The sequence below is a fragment of the Odontesthes bonariensis genome, chromosome 1 (genome assembly GCF_027942865.1).
Source record: "Odontesthes bonariensis isolate fOdoBon6 chromosome 1, fOdoBon6.hap1, whole genome shotgun sequence".
In the NCBI taxonomy this organism is placed as follows: Eukaryota; Metazoa; Chordata; class Actinopteri; order Atheriniformes; family Atherinopsidae; genus Odontesthes; species Odontesthes bonariensis.
The window spans coordinates 46,257,999-46,276,261 of NC_134506.1; the positions used below are offsets into that span (position 1 = coordinate 46,257,999).

Consider the following 18,263-nt stretch of genomic DNA (forward strand, 5'->3'; position numbering starts at 1 on the left):
CGTCTCAAAAGAAAAACAATACAGAAACAGCAAAAACATTGTGGACAAAAGTGAAAATAATAAGTTTCAATTAGTCCAATTCATACAGAGCCAATAAAAAAAAGTTGCTTCTCTAAGGAAACCAAAAGTTTGGCCGGAATCAGGCCGGCATCGTGGCGGATCGGCTTCGACCCCGCGTTCCCCACCCGTACTTTGACCTTGAAAAGGCAAACGAGGCTGCAGATAACCTACAAACTGTAAACTTCTTGTTCCACCTGTGGCTGCAGTTCCTCAGGTTTCTGCTGCTGTTTTCTCTCAAAGATCTTATCATGTCGCGGGCTGCTGATCAGACTTTGATGAGTGAAGCAGATGGACTGCAGAGATAACAGGAATCTCCCCGCCGTTTCATCGGCTGCTTCTCAGATCACAGATCAGATCTGAGGGTCACGCTTCCCCTTAAATAAAGCCGATCCGAGCAGTCAGACTCAGAACCTGGACCGGGCCACGGCGACAACATGAAGCTGCTGAGACGCCTCGTCTACACTCTGCTGGTGAGCTTCCACATCAGCCTCAATCTCCTATCTCTGACTCCAGATTCTGTCTTCAGACCTTCAAAGAAATCAGCCAAAGACGACAGAAACATGTTAAATATCGTTGAGGTTGGAAACGAGAGAATCTGATCGATGACTTCTGTAGAGATCTGCTCAAAATGGGACAAATTTACCCAAAAAAGCACATTTTATTCAGTCTGAATTTGTGTCTCCAGGCGCGTCATTTCCACCGGGGACGGTGGGGACGCGTCCCCTGCACTTTGTCTGACGAGCAGATTTGTCCCCACCACTTTAAAAAAGTAGAGAAAGTGCAAACGCCGCTTTTTGGTGCAGAAGCTGAATTGGTGAGCTGTGCATCATGCATGCAACAGTCTACTCTGCTTTCCTAAAAACTATAATTTTATATCATGGCATTCTCCTAACCAAAGACTATATGATCCGCTCTGCTTTCACTCTCCTTGTATGGATGCGCTTGCGATCAGCCCCCATAGCTGAATAGCAACTATGTTGAATCCGCTCCGACACACTGCGCTGGCGGTCTGTTACAGTGTAACGAGCGATGAAAGACGTCGCTGGTGTTGCAAGTGAAGATTCCTCAGTGTTTATGATGCATATCAGGCGAGATAGACAATGAATGAAAACTTATTTCACAGAGGGGTTGCTGCTCGTTCACTCTTGCCCGTCGTTTCATAGCCTGGCAAAGTTTGAAAACTTTCTCAGGGCGAGGGCTGTTTGTAGCCAGGCTACGTCTCCTGATGTGCTCTTGCTTGGTTGAGGTTTGTCTGAGATTTGTTGGTGTGTCGATGGCTGTGCAATAACCGAAATCGTGTCTTGTACTAAAATGCGGATTTTGAAATACGAATAGGGCCTACTCTTAAGTTTGTTCCAACCCAGGATGTTTCCGACGGCCTAAACAAGACCGCGCAGATGGTTTTAACTTTTAATAAGGGGACAATATCGCGTCAATACGCATCATCTAATGCAATGCCTATTATTTATCATGAAACCTCAATTCGGAAGTAATGGGCCTAGCTTGTACCCAGCACTTTTCAAACCTTACTCAGGTTTATGGTAACTGTCCCCAGCACTTCTGAAATCAAACTGACGCCCATGTGTGTCTCGATTGTAAAAACAACTCAAACAATCAACAAAATGTTCAAACTGATGAGATGTCAAACTTTCAGTTTACGATTTCATAAAGACTCAATTATATGTTTGTGGAAATTTTATTATTTACCAAAAATTGGGTGAAAATTGTCGGGTTCTTGGAATAAAACCCTCTCAGGTGAGTTTTAGTTGCAATTTAAGTTCTGTTTCATCACTTTTTATCAACTGTAACCCGTTAAAATGTGCCGGAAGCTTCTGAATAACAGTTTGATTTTAAGGAATCACAATGAAAGTTTTGAGAAGAAAAGACGGAGGTGATTGTTAAAGCTCGTTTCTGTCCTGGTCGCACATTAGAGTCAAAGATTTGATCCTTTTCACCCTTACTGCAGCTTAAAGCTACCTGTGGCGACATGAAACAAACTTTATTTGATTATTTGTTTATTTCTCGCTTGTTTTGGACGATAAAACTTTAATCGGGCTGCGAGTCGGAGTCACAGAACGACCTTCAGACAGAAGGTCAGCTCATCTGTCACAGACTGTCAGCCCTCACCTGTTCCCTGTCCTCAGGCATGCTGCAGTGCATTGTGGGTCGCCTCCTCTTCTGAGGAACAAGCTCCGCCTCCTGCGTGCTCCTCCACGCTGGAGTTCTCCTCCGAGGTCCAGAGCTCGAGTCAAGAAAACGGGAAAATCCACCACAGGTCCCTGTCGCCATGGAGCTGGAGGTGAGAGGACGAAGGGATGAAGGGAGGGATGAGAGGATGAAGGGATGAAAGAGCGAATGAATGAGAGGATGAAAGCATGGATGGAAGGACGGATGAATGGATGGATGAGAGGATGGATGAGAGGATGAAGGAATGGATGAGAGGATGAAGGGATGAGTAGATGAACAGATGAATGAGTAGATGAAAGGGTGGATGAAGGGATGAATGAGAGGATGAAGGGATGAAAGGATGAATGAAGGGATGAATGAGAGGATGAAGGGATGAAAGAATGAATGAAGGGATGAATGAGAGGATGAGTAGATGAAAGGGTGGATGAAAGGATGAGAGGATGAAGGGATGAGTAGATGAAAGGGTGGATGAAGGGATGAATGAGAGGATGAAGGGATGAAAGGATGAATGAAGGGATGAATGAGAGGATGAAGGGATGGATGAGAGGATGAGTAGATGAAAGGGTGGATGAAAGGATGAGAGGATGAATGAGAGGATGAAAGGGATGAATGAAGGGATGAGAGGATGAAAGGGTGGATAGATGAAGGGATGAATGAGTAGATGAAAGGGTGGATGAAGGGATGAATGAGAGGATGAAAGGATGGATGAGAGGATGGATGGATGAATGAAGGGATGAGAGGATGAAAGGGTGAGTGAAGGGATGAGTAGATGAAAGGGTGGATGAGAGGATGGAAGGATGGATGAAGGGATGAGAGGATGAAAGGATGGATGAGAGGATGGAAGGATGGATGAAAGGGTGGGTGACACATTGGACCTCTGGTTCTGCCGTTCTGTCCGTCTGATGAAACGTTTGCTCAGGTCGACCTCGGTGAAGAACCGGATCCCCGCCACCCTCTGGGAGGCCGAGTGCAGCAGCATGTTCTGTTCCGGCCCGGATCAGACGGAAAACCACAACCTGAACTCGGTCCCCATCCACCAGAGCGTCCTGGTTCTGACCCGGAAGGACGACGGACGCTGCTACGTGGCCTCGTATCGCTCGGTGGCTGTTGGCTGTACCTGCATCCGGGCCAAGGCCAGCCAGAACTAAGCCTGCAAGAAGCTGAACCTGGACCAGAACCGGAAGCTGAACCTGGACCTGAATGTAGAATCTGAACTCGAGCTGCTGGGAAGAACTAAAAGAACGACTGATTGTTGTTACAACCTCAAATCTGAAAACACTGTAGAACAAAAATAAAATGCAATAATTCTTCCATCTTCTGTGACTTCTACTTCCTGTCAGTCTGAACTCAGCATGTTTCCTGTTCAGCTTCGTTTCATCTGGTAACAAACATCGCTAACAAACATCGTTAACAAACATCGTTAACAAACATCGCTAACAAACATCGCTAACAAACATCGCTAACAAACATCGTTAACAAACATCGCTAACAAACATCGCTAACAAACATCGTTAACAAACATCGCTAACAAACATCGCTAACAAACATCGTTAACAAACATCGCTAACAAACATTGCTAACAAACATCATTAACAAACATCGTTAACAAACATCGCTAACAAACATCGCTAACAAACATCGCTAACAAACATCGCTAACAAACATCGCTAACAAACATCGTTAACAAACATCGCTAACAAACATCGCTAACAAACATCGTTAACAAACATCGCTAACAAACATCGCTAACAAACATCGTTAACAAACATCGCTAACAAACATCGCTAACAAACATCATTAACAAACATCGTTAACAAACATCGCTAACAAACATCGCTAACAAACATCGCTAACAAACATCGCTAACAAACATCGTTAACAAACATCGCTAACAAACATCGCTAACAAACATCGCTAACAAACATCGTTAACAAACATCGCTAACAAACATCGCTAACAAACATCGTTAACAAACATCGCTAACAAACATTGCTAACAAACATCATTAACAAACATCGTTAACAAACATCGCTAACAAACATCGCTAACAAACATCGCTAACAAACATCGCTAACAAACATCGTTAACAAACATCGTTAACAAACATAATTTCATCCGTTAACAAACATCGTTTCATCTGTTAACAAACATCGTTTCTGTCAGGGTTGGGTTGGTGGGAAGTGAAGCTAGGACACGGATGCGGACTTCAAAACCAAAACTGGGTTTATTTACAAGAAAAACAAAGTACAAACAAAAAGCGCGGCTGAGCCGGATTGACAATGACAAGACTGAAACGCAAAACCTGGACATGAACTGAACACATAAAACACAAAACTTAAAACATGAGTCCCATGGCGTGACAGAGCCCCCCCCCCTCAAGGGATCCCAGACTACCCAAAAAGTCTGAGGGTGGGAGGGAGGGGCTCGAAGCTGTGGCCCATGGGGCAGGGGCCCGCAGGTCAGCTGACCAGCTGCTCCTGAGGGTTCCCAGAACTCGGCTGAAGCTCAGAGGGGACCCAGCATTCTCGGTTGCAGCTCCCAAATTATGGAATGACCTGCCACTGCACATTAGACTCCTCACTGTCTAATTATAAAACTCTTCTTAAAACGCACCTCTTTTCCTTGGCTTTTAATAGTACGTAGGCTGTTGATTTTATGTTCACAGATATTTTATTTGGGGTGGGGTGGACAGTCTATTTATTTATTATGTTTTATTGTATTTATTTTATTGTACAGCGCTTTGGAAACCTTTGTGTATATTTAAACTGTGCTTTATAAATAAAGTGGATTGGATTGAATGTAATTAAATATACAATCCATTAGTCAAGCAAACTTGATTGGAATAACAGCTGACTATTTTACGTAAAATACGAAAAGATTGGTGAATGCGCAAATTCTCTTAAATACGCGCGTACGAACGGTTGTTGCATGAGGAACATTGTTTTAAACACATTTGTGAACAAACCGGAGATCCTCTGAACATCTTTGCTCCTCAGAGACTCATCATGGAGGCTTTAGGACCAGATCCTGGTTAAAATCAGCTGTTGAAACATCACCTCATATTTCGTAAATAATATTGTATTTAGACCACATTGGGCAGCAGTGTTTCCTGTTTAATTTGTGCAGATCTCATCCTGTTATGATCAGTTCTGATCCTCAGATCATCTCCTTAAAGCTACGATGGAACAATATTCTGGTGACCTCAGCTTCCACATTTCCCACCATGTGGACTCATCAGAAAACGAGCTGAACCATTTTATCTTGTGAATGTGTTTTTGTTCGGGAGGGAAAATGACTCAAAGGGTCTCATGACGTCTGAAATCCTCTGCAGAGGAACTCATTCAGACTGGAATCAGCTTGAATTAGACGGAAACAGGAGCACATTGTGGTGTGAGACGCAGGACATGTGACCCATCGGAGACAGAACAGCGACCAGCAGAACTCAGCAGAGGACAGAAGAAAAGCCTCGTCCTGCCGTCTGATTCAGGTCAGTTTGTTTCTCTCGACTCTGAACTTCCTCTCTGTACATTCCAGTTATGTGATGATCCAGTTTGAAGCATGTTTAGCAGGTTTAATTGGTTATAATTAGGACTGGGCAAAGATTAAAACTCTAATCTAATTAATCACATGATTTCCCTGATTAATCACAATTAATCGCATTTGTACGCAGAATCCAAAAATGAATCCAAAAGTAGTGTATAGCTTTCCTTGAATGACTTGCTGCTATCAGTTGTGTGTTTTGCCTTTAAGTGATATTTTAGACTGGAACTACTACGCTGAGAAGACAATTCAACTTGGCTGTAAATGCAGGAGTTTTTTTTTTTAATTTATTTTTAAATACGTGCTTTTATGTTGAAACCAGTAAAACAGGAAGTAGCGCCGGTTAGCTCCGTTAGCTTCACACCTGTAACGGTGATGTTACCTGCTAGTTTATCTTTATTTTATTACTCTATGCTTTGTGGTGTTTGCTGTAACTGTGTGAATGTGATGCATTCAACAGACTTTTACTAAATAAAATAAATAATAAAACCTGCGTTATTGCACAATAAAATATTGATCGGCGTTAAATAATGAACAAGTTAACGCGATAATAACGAGTTAACTCGCCCAGCCCTACTTTTATATCAAGAGAGCTCCCTGACAAAAACAAATTTAAGCATTTATAAATTCGTGAAACAACCTTAGTACCAGTCTTTTCTTTTATAATATTTATGAACAATTCTCCTATTCACCCTATTACGCCCCGCCCATTTTTAACAGCCTTTTTTCTTCCGCTTTGTGTTGGAACTTCCGGTTAGCTAGGGTAAGGTAGTGTAAGATGGATGTTACCTGGGCAGAGACAAGCGATGCTGTTCGTAGTAGTGGAGGTGAAATGTTACTACACCCTAGTCTAATCACAGAGTGGATGGGCGAAAGGAGGAGATGGCCCCCTGTGATGTACGGCGATATTTTCAATCATATGGTTTTATCTGTATGCGTAGACGGGGCTTCGATGAAAAACTTTAAAAGCTCCGAAGCATTCCAGTACTTACACAGCGGAGAGGTCGGTCGCGTCCTGCTGCATAAACTGGATGATCAAAAGTTATTTTTAAAAGCCACCGTAAGCCCAAGCCAGGCCAGCTCTCTAGGTCACAACACTTGGGTTTTGGTAACAACGGAGGGAGTTGTGGAGACAACAGGATGTGGAAGGTAAGTAAGGCAGCGCTATGTTGATGTGTGTAATTTTGTGAGTTGTCTTGCAGCATAGTCGTGATCGGTCATGCATTGATCCTCCCACTGTGTTCCAATGTTGCGATGTCCATCACCCTCGGGCTCGAGCTCAGGCTCAGCCTCAGCAGCATTGCTGGTTGATGCCTCTATGAAAGTAATGACTCAGTTAAAACTAAGATTTATCTGTGTTGTCATGGCTTAACTAAGGTTACAGCTGCGGTCGGCAACTTTTTTTTAGTCATATTAGCTTGAACTGTCATGGGATTCTGGAAGTAGAATATTAAATAGGCTGTTTAGGAAAAATTACGAATTCTGTAGCTCCCTCTGAAGCCTGTAATCATGCTTGCAAAAACCGAGCGCTCCCGGCTGTTTTTAACCAATCGTTAGGGTGGAGGAATCCTACCTGTCAATCACAGCTTGTGCACACGCTGCTGAGCGTGAGTCTGCCCCAGCTTGTGTGCGCTCACACTGGTGTGAACTCACGTGCACAACCTCGTCCACAGAGGGGGAGGGGTTTGGGGGGCGATTCGGAGCTTGTTAGAGGTTGGGGGAGGGACCTGAGAGTTGTGTCAGTTCGAATTTTCCGACTTTAGACTCGGAATTTTGAAAACCTGCCGACTGCAGCTTTAACACTATTTTTAAAACATTTACTCCTAAACTACAATCGTTTAAAACTGTGTTGACAAGCAGACGATAACAGAATGTTACCACAAATGTAGCTAGCTGCTAACTCGCGTCAGGGCAAAGTATGTTCTGAGAACTTACCTGATTGCCTAACAAGCTGTCGTCGCGTACATCGCACCGGAGCTTCATAGCCGAGCCATTTCTCAGGATACGGGCGTTTGGTAGTAGGTCTACCATCCACAAAATGAAACGAACAGACATAGGGCTTTTTTGGAGGGTTTTTTAAGTTAAGTGCCCTCAGCCAAAGACGCCGGTCTTCCTCAACGCTAGGAGGCGGATGTAGATGAAAACTTGGCCCACAGCATTCAATTCGCCTCTTCCCGTGAGTAAAACACTCTTGCTGAAGAGACAATCTTCTCTTATTCCAAGTATTGTGGCAACCACGGACTGCACAAATGATACTAGTCATTTTACCTGACTTCTTTTTACCCTTGATTTTAATGACTTAGCTGCTCCACTGGAAGTTCTAACACAAAATAAACAAGATGGCTCCGCCCTTGTAACCATGGAGAATAGGGTGAATAGGAGTGGGTTGTTTCTTGAGTTGACTCCATTCTTTGTGTGACATCAAGTAACTTCTCAGTTGCAAGTAACTATAAAAGTCTTTACTTGCCAAACCAAATCTTTAATGTCTATAAGTCTAAAATACCGCAGAATTTCCCCCTCAAACGTCTGGTGCCCTCTTTTCCCCCATTCCTTAAACCCAACATCCAGTTTATTTGGTCCACTGTGAGTTTTTAAGGTTTATTTTTAAACATTTTCATGGAAGGAATCAGATTAGCTTCAGAACTACAGTTCCCATGAGTCTCAGCAGGGATGTGAGTGATGCGCCTGTCTCCTCCCCACAGGTAGGTTCACCTCACCTGGACCGCCTCCCATCATGCCACAGGTGTCATTCTCCACGCCCTGCCTGAGCTTCCTGCCCCTGCTGGACCGCCTCCTGCCCTCCCTCCCTCCCACTGTGCGGGACGTGGACGTCCCCCCTATGTTCCGGGAGCGCTTCATCCTGGCGGGGTACCGTCTCACTGGGCAGCCGTGGCGCTCTTACGCCCTCAGCCTCTTCCAGGTGCACAACGACACCCTGAACGTGTGGAGCCACCTGCTGGCTGCCGTCTGCGTGGCGCTCAGGTTCCTGATGTTCGCCATTCTGCGAGGAGGGGTAGGACGCTCTTACTGCCCCAATGACCTCCTGTTACTGACCTGCTGTTACTGACCTCCTGTTACTGACCTCCTGTTACTGACCTGCTGTTACTGACCTCCTGTTACTGACCTCCTGTTACTGACCTGCTGTTACTGACCTCCTGTTACTGACCTGCTGTTACTGACCTCCTGTTACTGACCTGCTGTTACTGACCTGCTGTTACTGACCTCCTGTTACTGACCTCCTGTTACTGACCTGCTGTTACTGACCTCCTGTTACTGACCTGCTGTTACTGACCTGCTGTTACTGACCTGCTGTTACTGACCTCCTGTTACTGACCTGCTGTTACTGACCTCCTGTTACTGACCTCCTGTTACTGACCTGCTGTTACTGACCTGCTGTTACTGACCTCCTGTTACTGACCTCCTGTTACTGACCTGCTGTTACTGACCTCCTGTTACTGACCTGCTGTTACTGACCTCCTGTTACTGACCTGCTGTTACTGACCTGCTGTTACTGACCTGCTGTTACTGACCTCCTGTTACTGACCTGCTGTTACTGACCTGCTGTTACTGACCTGCTGTTACTGACCTCCTGTTACTGACCTGCTGTTACTGACCTGCTGTTACTGACCTCCTGTTACTGACCTCCTGTTACTGACCTCCTGTTACTGACCTGCTGTTACTGACCTGCTGTTACTGACCTGCTGTTACTGACCTGCTGTTACTGACCTGCTGTTACTGACCTGCTGTTACTGACCTCCTGTTACTGACCTCCTGTTACTGACCTCCTGTTACTGACCTGCTGTTACTGACCTTCTCGCCTCCTCAGGGGGTTCTGGGCTTCCAGCTGCAGGGTCCTGAGGGTCCGGGCATTTCTGTGGACGCCTCGTCGCTGCCTCTGGTGCTCTACGTGTTCTCTGCTGTTACACACCTGAGCTGCAGGTGAGGCTCGGTCAGTTAGCCTTCAGTTATCAGGCCCCTCTCTGTGGAACCAGCTACCAGTTTGGGAGGCAGAGCCTTCAGTTATCAGGCCCCTCTCTGTGGAACCAGCTGCCAGTTTAGGAAGTAGAGCCTTCAGTTATCAGGCCCCTCTCTGTAGAACCAGCTGCCAGTTTGGGAGGCAGAGCCTTCAGTTATCAGGCCCCTCTCCGTGGAACCAGCTGCCAGTTTGAGAGGCAGAGCCTTCAGTTATCAGGCCCCTCTCTGTGGAACCAGCTGCCAGTTTGGGAGGCAGAGCCTTCAGTTATCAGGCCCCTCTCTGTGGAACCAGCTGCCAGTTTGAGAGGCAGAGCCTTCAGTTATCAGGCCCCTCTCTGTGGAACCAGCTGCCAGTTTGAGAGGCAGAGCCTTCAGTTATCAGGCCCCTCTCCGTGGAACCAGCTGCCAGTTTGGGAGGCAGAGCCTTCAGTTATCAGGCCCCTCTCTATCTGTAAGACCAGGCTTAAAACTTTCCTTTCTGATAAAGCTTATAGTTAGGGATGGCTCAGCTGACCCTGAAACATCCCATAGTTCTGCTGCTATAGGCCCAGCCTGCTGGGGAAGCTCCCATGATGCACCTCTCCATGTACATGTGACATCATTGTTCTCATTAACTTGTGTTTCTCTCTCTCAGCAGGTGTCTCTGGCCTGGTGTTACGTTGCTTGTTGTCCCCTCTTTCCTGTCCTCTCAGCCCCCAGCTGGTCCAGGCAGATGGTTCCTGGTTCTGGTTCTGATGGAGGTTTCTTCCTGTTCAAAGGGAGTTTTTTCTCTCCACAGTCGCCTCGTGCACGCTTAGGACGGGAGATTGGATCAGAGAGACGTTTCAGTTACTCTGTTGGTTTCCTTAGCTGGGAAACTTTGATGAATTGGCTTCGAATGGAATTATAATTGTATTACAATGAATTGGATTGAATTGGACTGTCTTTGGGGTTCCTTGAGATTACGTTTTTTTGTGATTTGGGGATTTTTAAATAAAATTGAATTAAAGTGAAACTCATTATCTTTAAATGGTAGAAATCTTTTATGGCATCGTTGTTTAAAAATACATCCACAGGCGTGTCCTTTTGTTGAAGTAACATCTTTAGTCCCAAGAGATCAATGAAATGTATTGATGAACAGTGACCTGAGGAACAGAAAACATCATGTGACTCTGTTTCATGTTGCAGTGCTGCAGCTCACCTGTTCCACGCCCACTCAGAGCAGGCACATCATTCGCTCTTCCTCCTGGATTTTGTGGGCGTGGCCATCTACCAGTACGGCTGCGCTCTGGCTCTCTGCCTGTACAGCGCCGACGGCGCCTGGACACAAAGCATGCTGGGACAGGTCTGTTCCTGGATGTCAGACGGTTGATCGGTGTGGCGTGCGGATGGTTGAGTGGCTGCATCGTGTGATGCAGGAAGTTGGAAAGTTGGATGTGTGGCAGTTCGATACAGTTCAGTTTTATTTATAAAGCACAACAAAAGTAATCTCAGCACACTTCAAAGATACAGCCAATTCAATCCATTTATAATGCAATTCACTGTATTTTTAAGATCAGTGAGCAGTGCTGACCGACATATCATTGGGGTCATCAGGTGGGAACCTCCTTTCATCAGTGTTTCATCTAGTTGGGCCCACAACACCTCCAGGAGGCTAGACAGTGACTACTGGCGTCCCAGAGTCACCCCCCTAATGCCAGCCAACACTGCTCCTCACACCACAACAATCATCTTTTCTTTACAGCCACAAGCTACCCCAGCCTCTCACCAACTGCACACCAGTCACAGTGGGGTGGGGATACAAACCATGGTTCGGGTAGGGGGTAGAAATAGAAGAGGTAAAGATAAGTAGGAATGAGATTCAAACCCTGGTTCGGGTAGGGGGTAATGAAAGTATAGAAGGTGCCAGAGGTGGAGGCAAGACAAGACACACTAGCAGATTCAGCAGACAAACTCACCTAAACAGTCCTACAATCACTAAAAATTCCAGCAAAAACAAAGCCATACAGTCCAACTCAGCTAAAATGGCCGCCTGGTTTCAAAAGGCTCACATGGGCCACACCCTCCATTTAAATATCTTGAATTTCTTCTTTGCTTCTTCCAAGAGTCTGTTTACCCTAAGTGCTCCCCCTGCTGGGCCCCCAGCTGCTATTGCTTCTTCTAATCCAAATCCACTGACTGGACTTTACTGCCTCATCTGACACTTCCTTCACTATTTTCCTCACACTCTGTCCACTTACACCCAGCTCCCTCAACAATGAGACAACAGACTTTGCAACAAATCCTCTACATCCTACTTCCACTGGACAGATTCTAACTTTCCATCCTCGCTGCTCTGCTTCTGCCCCCAACTCCACATATCTAAGCTTTTTCCTTTCATATGCTTCTGATACTAATTCCTCCCAAGGAACAGTCAGCTCTATGAAATTAGACTCTCATTCTACTCATAGACCACAAGACTATATCAGGCCTTAGATTTATAGAGGCTATTTCCTGGGGAACAACAAGTTTATTTCCTAGATCTACCTGCATCTCCCAATCACAAGCATCCTCCAAGCTGCTGTGCCTCCTTATCGTCTTATTAACTTTCTCCCCCTCTTGAACAAACTGAATTGCAACTCTCTTCACCTTAGACTCTCCTAAGTTTACCTGCTTTCGTTTATCTTCAATACCTCCAGCTTCTTAATACTTGGTTATGTTGCCATGTATACCGGCCTTGTGACAGACTAACCTGTAATATAATCTTACATTTTATTTACACTTTGGATACACGGTTGGATGTTGGTGAAGTTGCCGAATCATTAAACTGACCGATGGTTGAACGGCTGGATGTTTGAATTAGTTTAAAGTTAAAGCTGCTGCATTGTTAAATCAGGAGAATGAATCGGAACAGATTCTGAGGTGATTCTGCTCTGAATAGACGGGAAGGTTGTTGTAGTTTTCTTTGTCAGAGCTGTGAACGGGTCGATTGTTTGAGCTTCACATGATGTTTGAGTGATGAAACGTTCTGTGATCAGTTCGATGAACAGTTTCGTTTCATCCACCCTCAGTGAATAAACTCAGATGTCCTGATGAGGTCTGTGCTTTTAGATCTTCCTCCCTGCCTCCGCCCTCCTCGTCTGGTTCTCCTGTGCTGCCTGCTGCTACGCCGAGCTTCACCTCCGAAGGCCGTACCGGCTCCACAGGAAGCTCTGCCAACTTGTCCCGATGGGCGCTGCCTACTGGCTGGTCATCAGTCCTGTTGCCCACCGCCTCGCCACCCACAGCTGGAGAAGAAGCCCCGCGCTGCTGCTGCACCTTCTGCAGGTAGCGCCTGTTATCGTGCATTCACTTTGGTCTGCAACTAACACTTTGTTCTGTTTCATTGGTCATTATTATTCATCATTAGTGTCGTGGCTATTCGTCCTCTTGTGTCAATAATCAAAACTAAAAAAAAAAACACGTCAAAACCATAATAAACTAAATGAAAAATCAAACGGCCACTGTGACACCGAGGGAGTGAATTTACGCAGGTAAATTGAGTCCATTGTCCAGGCAAAAAAATGAGGTTTCTTTAGGTTTATTTCTCCAACCACAAGCAAACAAACAAAGAATCAGAATCAGAATCAGAATCAAAATCAGAAAAAACTTTATTTATCCCTGAAGGGCAATTAGAAGGGTGAAGAGCGGTACATTAAAAGAACAAGAAAATGGAATCACAAAGAAAATAAAAAGATTAAAGGGGGTGACAAAAAAAAAAAAAATTTAGCAAATAAATAAAATAAGGCGTCGATAAAATTAAAATGACAATGTGATTAAAGTGACATTGTAACAAAGAACAATGGCCTTTGCCGCCTCTCTTGCCCTGGTAAAAAACCATTAGCCCTCCCAGGTGCCTGCCCATCTAAATAAACTCTCCCAGTGCGCCCCAGCTAACCCGTGCTTTCAAAATAAAAGCATAATTAAATACCCAAATTAACTCAAACAATACTAAATATCATAAACAACTAAAAAAGGTGTATTTCCCAAACTAAACCCCCAAAAGAGCCAAATATACAAAATAACAAATCGCTCCTACAATTAGTTTTAATTTTCTTTGTTTAGTCTGGAAAGATAGTTTTAAAATGTATAAGAAAGCCCTTCGTAAAGCTAGAACTGCTTATTGTTCATCACTCAGTGGGGTCACATGGCACTGAAAGGATCGGATAATTGGCTAAATTACAATAAGATTGAGTTATTAAGTACATGTAGACACCTTAATCTGACAAGAAATTGGGTCGAATCGAGTTACTCGCGATTGGATTAAGACCCCGAGATAACTGGGTTGAAAGTCAAAATAAACGTACTTGTAGATAGAAGAGAATAAGAACAATCCCAGGTTTCTCTTCAGCACTGTAGCCAGTCTGACTAAGAGTCCGAGCTCTGCTGAGCCAGTTATTCCTTTAACTCTCAGCAGTGATGATTTCATGAGATTATTTATCAATTAAATTGTTTCTATCAGAGAGAAGATTGATGGAGTCCTTCCCACCATTATCAGTGATGTATCATCAAGTACAGCAGCTTTAGAAGTATCTTTAGAACCTGATTTGTATTTAGACGGCTTCTGCCCAGTTGATCTCTCTGAACTAACAACAGCAATAGTCTCTTCTAAACCATCAACTTGTGTTTTAGACCCAATCCCAACCAGACTGTTCAAGGAGGTTTTCCCATTAATCGACACTTCCATATTGGATTTGATCAACATAGAATAGAAATAGAAAAATACTTTATTCATCCCCCAATGGAGGAAATTCAAATTAGTCAAGTAGCTCAAAAAATTATTAATATTTACAGTGATTGTATATTAACAACAACAATAATAATACCAATTCTAATAAAAATGTTTAAATAAAAACATGTCTTTGTTGACAGGATATGTACCTCAGCCTTTTAAGGTTGCTGTAATCAAACCTTTACTTAAAAAAACTACTCTTGATTCAGAAGTGTTAGCATGTTAGCTCGTGCGCACTCAGGACGAGCGTGATTCATTGGATCAAGACACGTTTCAGTGCAATCTGTTGGTTTCCTTTGCTAGGAAACCTTTTTAATTGGCTCTGGAAAATGGACTAATTTGAAAATGTAATGAATTGTATTACAATGAATTGACTTGAATCGGGCTGTTTCTTTTAAGTGCCCTGAGATGACATTTGTTGTGATTTGATGCTTTAATTTATCTGGACTGTTGCTTGTTTTTAAATTCATTTGAATTATTTTATTTGTTTCTCTTTATCTTCTTTTATGTATTTTTAATGCTTCTTCCACGCCCTGCTAATTTGAATAAAACAGAAGCCGATCATTGTTTTTCTTTTTTGTTGTTGTTGATTTAACTTTGTTGTTTAATTTAAAACCCAGAACGGTTTAGGGCCAAAATACATCTGTGATGTGTTCAGAGAATATAAAGCCAGCAGAGCTCTTAGATCCAAGGACTCAGGTCAGCTGGTCCAGTCCAGAGTCCAGACTAAACATGGAGAAGCAGCATTTAGCTGTTATGCTGCAATCAGAATGTCAGTCTGATACCGCTCAATAGAGTTTTGAGTATGGGGCGTGTTTCAACCGAACCAGGAGAAAAAATGCTTCTTCGCTCAATTGGATAAACCTATAACCAATCAGAATTCAAACCAAGCGCTCTTTAGTGACGTAGTCCATCATCGTATAAAGCCCGCAATAAAGTTGAAAAATTTATTGTCGACATGTTGACTTTATTCTCGACATGTTGACTTTAATCTCGACAGGCAAAATGTTATTCTTTTTTCTTATGCCTGGCCCTAATACTCTTCCGTAGTTTTGGACATGAAATGTGCAACAAATAAATTGGATTTGATTTGAATAAAACAGAAGCCGATCATAGTTTTTTGTTTTTCTTTGTTGTTGATTTACCTTCTTTTGGTCATTTTAAAAAATATATATTCCTCATTTGTCCACCAGGTGGTGCTGTTTCCGCTGTCAGCATTCTTCTTCTCTTGCCCTATCCCCGAGCGCTTCTGCCCCGGCCGCTTCGACCTCGTGGGTCACGGCCACCAGCTGTCCCACGTGCTGCTGGCGCTGTGCGCGTTGGCCCAGCAGGAGGCGCTGTTCCGGGACTTCCTGTGGCGGCGGCCGGCGCTGTTCAGGCAGTTCGGGGCGGGGCGGCTCCTCCGGGCCTGCGCCTCCTTCCCCTGCCTGGCGCTCACCTGCGCGGGGACGGCGGCCGCCGTGAGCCGGCGAGCTCAGGCTCAAGAGCGGAGGCAGAAGAAGAGGAAAGGCTGCGACCCCCCGAGCACAAACTAGCGTCCAAATCCCCCCGTCCTGAGCGTGCACGAGCGTGCACGAGCGTGCACGAGGCGACTGTGGAGAGAAAAAAGTTCCTGAAACTTCTAAATCAACTGTTAATCATTCAAATTTAAGTTCTTTTCGTTTTGTTTTGTGGTTTTATTTTTATATAATTTATGTTTTTTAAACATGGAGATTTCTTTTTTTTATATCTTTAATATCTCTATTTGATGTCTTTATTATTTCGACATTTCTTATGTCTGCAGACCTAAAAAAGATGGCCGATCAGTGCCAACACACGGGACCACTTTAATTCTTCAATAAGTATGTAGCCTACATACATATATATACATACATATATATATGTGTATATGTATATATACATATATATTTATACAGTATACATATATATGTATACAGTATATATATATGTATATCTGTATATATATATATGTATATATATGTATATATATATGTATATAGTATGTATATATACATACTGTATATACATATATGTATATATACTGTATACATATATATGTATATATATTTTTGTTTAATATATAGAGTGTTTTCTTGTTTCATACACATACATACGCATTGTATACACTACATATTGGTCTCCTAGGATGCTCTCTTTTTTGGATCCTTTTCCTAGTATTGTTCTCTGGGTGAATGAGTTTCTTTAATGGAAGTCCAGTCTGGGTGTTTAGTCAGATAGCTTCTTATCTGAAGATACCTATAAAAATCTGACTGAATGCATCAACTAACTGTTCAAATGTTCCCTGATAAGCTGGTGAATAAAATGTAGGTTCAGATGTCCCCATCTTTTGTATCCCCCGTCCCATTTCAGAGGCATAAACCCTTCTAAATGAGCAACACTTGCCCAGGGTCTCTTCAAGAGCTTTATTTACAGTGAATGGGACACTTGACAAAGGCATCAGAGTGACTTTTCAACCTCCAGCCATCTTGTATCTCTCTCATCCGAAATCCAAACGGTCAATATTTGTTAAGTTTATCAATACAAAACCATTTAACGCATGTTCTGATCCATAAACAGTGTTTTATAGCTTTACTCAGTTATTTACTTTCTTGTGTTTTTTGCAAAGTTTCCCTGAAGCCGTCAGAAACTTCTTCAAAATAAAACCCGAATAAAATGTTTCGATGTTTCAGGTTTTTTTTTTGTTTTTTTTTTTGTTTTCTTTAATTTATCAAATGCGAGACAAAATATTACGTGTATACAGGAATACAAGTAATTTACTTTTTTTCTTTTTCCAAACAACTTAAGAACTTGTGTACATCCCACCCTCCCCTCCCCCAGGTCTTTTACATGTTGTAGGATTTCACAGATGAGTAAATAGCTAAATAAAGACAAAAACAACAACAATTAAGAGCACTAAGGATAATTAAAATAAATAAATAAATTAATAATAAAAAAGATATAGATGAATAAATACTATAATAATAATAATAATAATAACAACATAAACAAATACAAACGACTAAATAAATGATACAACGTGCTAGTACTGATCTTTACATATACAACGTGAGTATTATTGGCAGCTTACTCCCCCATCACCGGGACAAACCAACTGTCACTGCTGCCATGAGGGGAAGATCTCCTATGTGGGGCTTCATCCCGCTACCTCCTGAGCCGGCAACCTATCTAAATAAGTAAGCAATGGTTTCCAACGTACAGAAAACCTGTTTCACAGTTTTGGAATAAATAAAAACAACCGTGTGAAGTTTACACATCTGTAAATGTGTCGTCTGAAACACGTTTGTGGGCTAAATGAGTCAAATATCTGGTGAATATTAGCAAATAAAAGAGCTGAGACAGAAACGTCTCCATGGAGACGCACAGGAACCAAACGGCTCGGCGTCAGTTACAGCATTTGCTGGGGTGGGGCTGCTGATAAAGTTCCAGTTTCAGTTTGATTTGGGCTTAAAGGAACTTATCAGTGGCAGCTGCCTGTGGTCAGAGCCGTAAAAACTGCAGCCACTCCCTCCCTGTTTGGCTTCACAGAAGAGAAACGCATTCATGAAAGTTCAAAGTTCTTCAGCAAAAAATTACAGCAGAAAAACGCGATGCTGACTCCCAAAGACAGGAGGCATGTTGGAAGTGTGAAAAATGGAAAACTTGAAGAGCTTGAGACACTTTTTTAATGAGCTTGGACTCTGAAAATCATCCCGTTCTGAGAGGAAAAATCTGCCAAATCCAACAAAATGACCTAAATTACAGAGAGTTTCAC

At 43.3% G+C, this 18,263-nt stretch overlaps 2 protein-coding genes across 3 annotated transcripts; both read left to right on the forward strand.

Annotated features, from left to right (window-relative positions):
- Positions 1 to 494: 494 nt before the first annotated feature.
- il17a/f2 (interleukin 17a/f2) lies at positions 495 to 3,468 on the forward strand. Its single transcript, XM_075468740.1, has 3 exons — positions 495 to 530; positions 2,205 to 2,359; positions 3,167 to 3,468. Exons 1-3 carry the CDS (start codon positions 495 to 497, stop codon positions 3,393 to 3,395), a joined length of 420 nt encoding a protein of 139 aa, XP_075324855.1. The 3' UTR covers positions 3,396 to 3,468.
- Positions 3,469 to 5,611: 2,143 nt separating this feature from the next.
- LOC142383411 (membrane progestin receptor beta-like) lies at positions 5,612 to 16,329 on the forward strand. Of its 2 annotated transcripts, none has more exons than XM_075470296.1 (6): positions 5,612 to 5,734; positions 8,490 to 8,800; positions 9,614 to 9,726; positions 10,930 to 11,086; positions 12,832 to 13,047; positions 15,685 to 16,329. In XM_075470296.1, exons 2-6 carry the CDS (start codon positions 8,522 to 8,524, stop codon positions 16,024 to 16,026), a joined length of 1,107 nt encoding a protein of 368 aa, XP_075326411.1. In that variant the 5' UTR covers positions 5,612 to 5,734; positions 8,490 to 8,521; the 3' UTR covers positions 16,027 to 16,329. The 2 variants fall into 2 exon arrangements, with proteins under 2 accessions (XP_075326411.1, XP_075325570.1); XM_075469455.1 differs by lacking the exon at positions 5,612 to 5,734 and adding an exon at positions 6,537 to 6,936.
- The last annotated feature ends 1,934 nt before the right edge of the window (positions 16,330 to 18,263 follow it).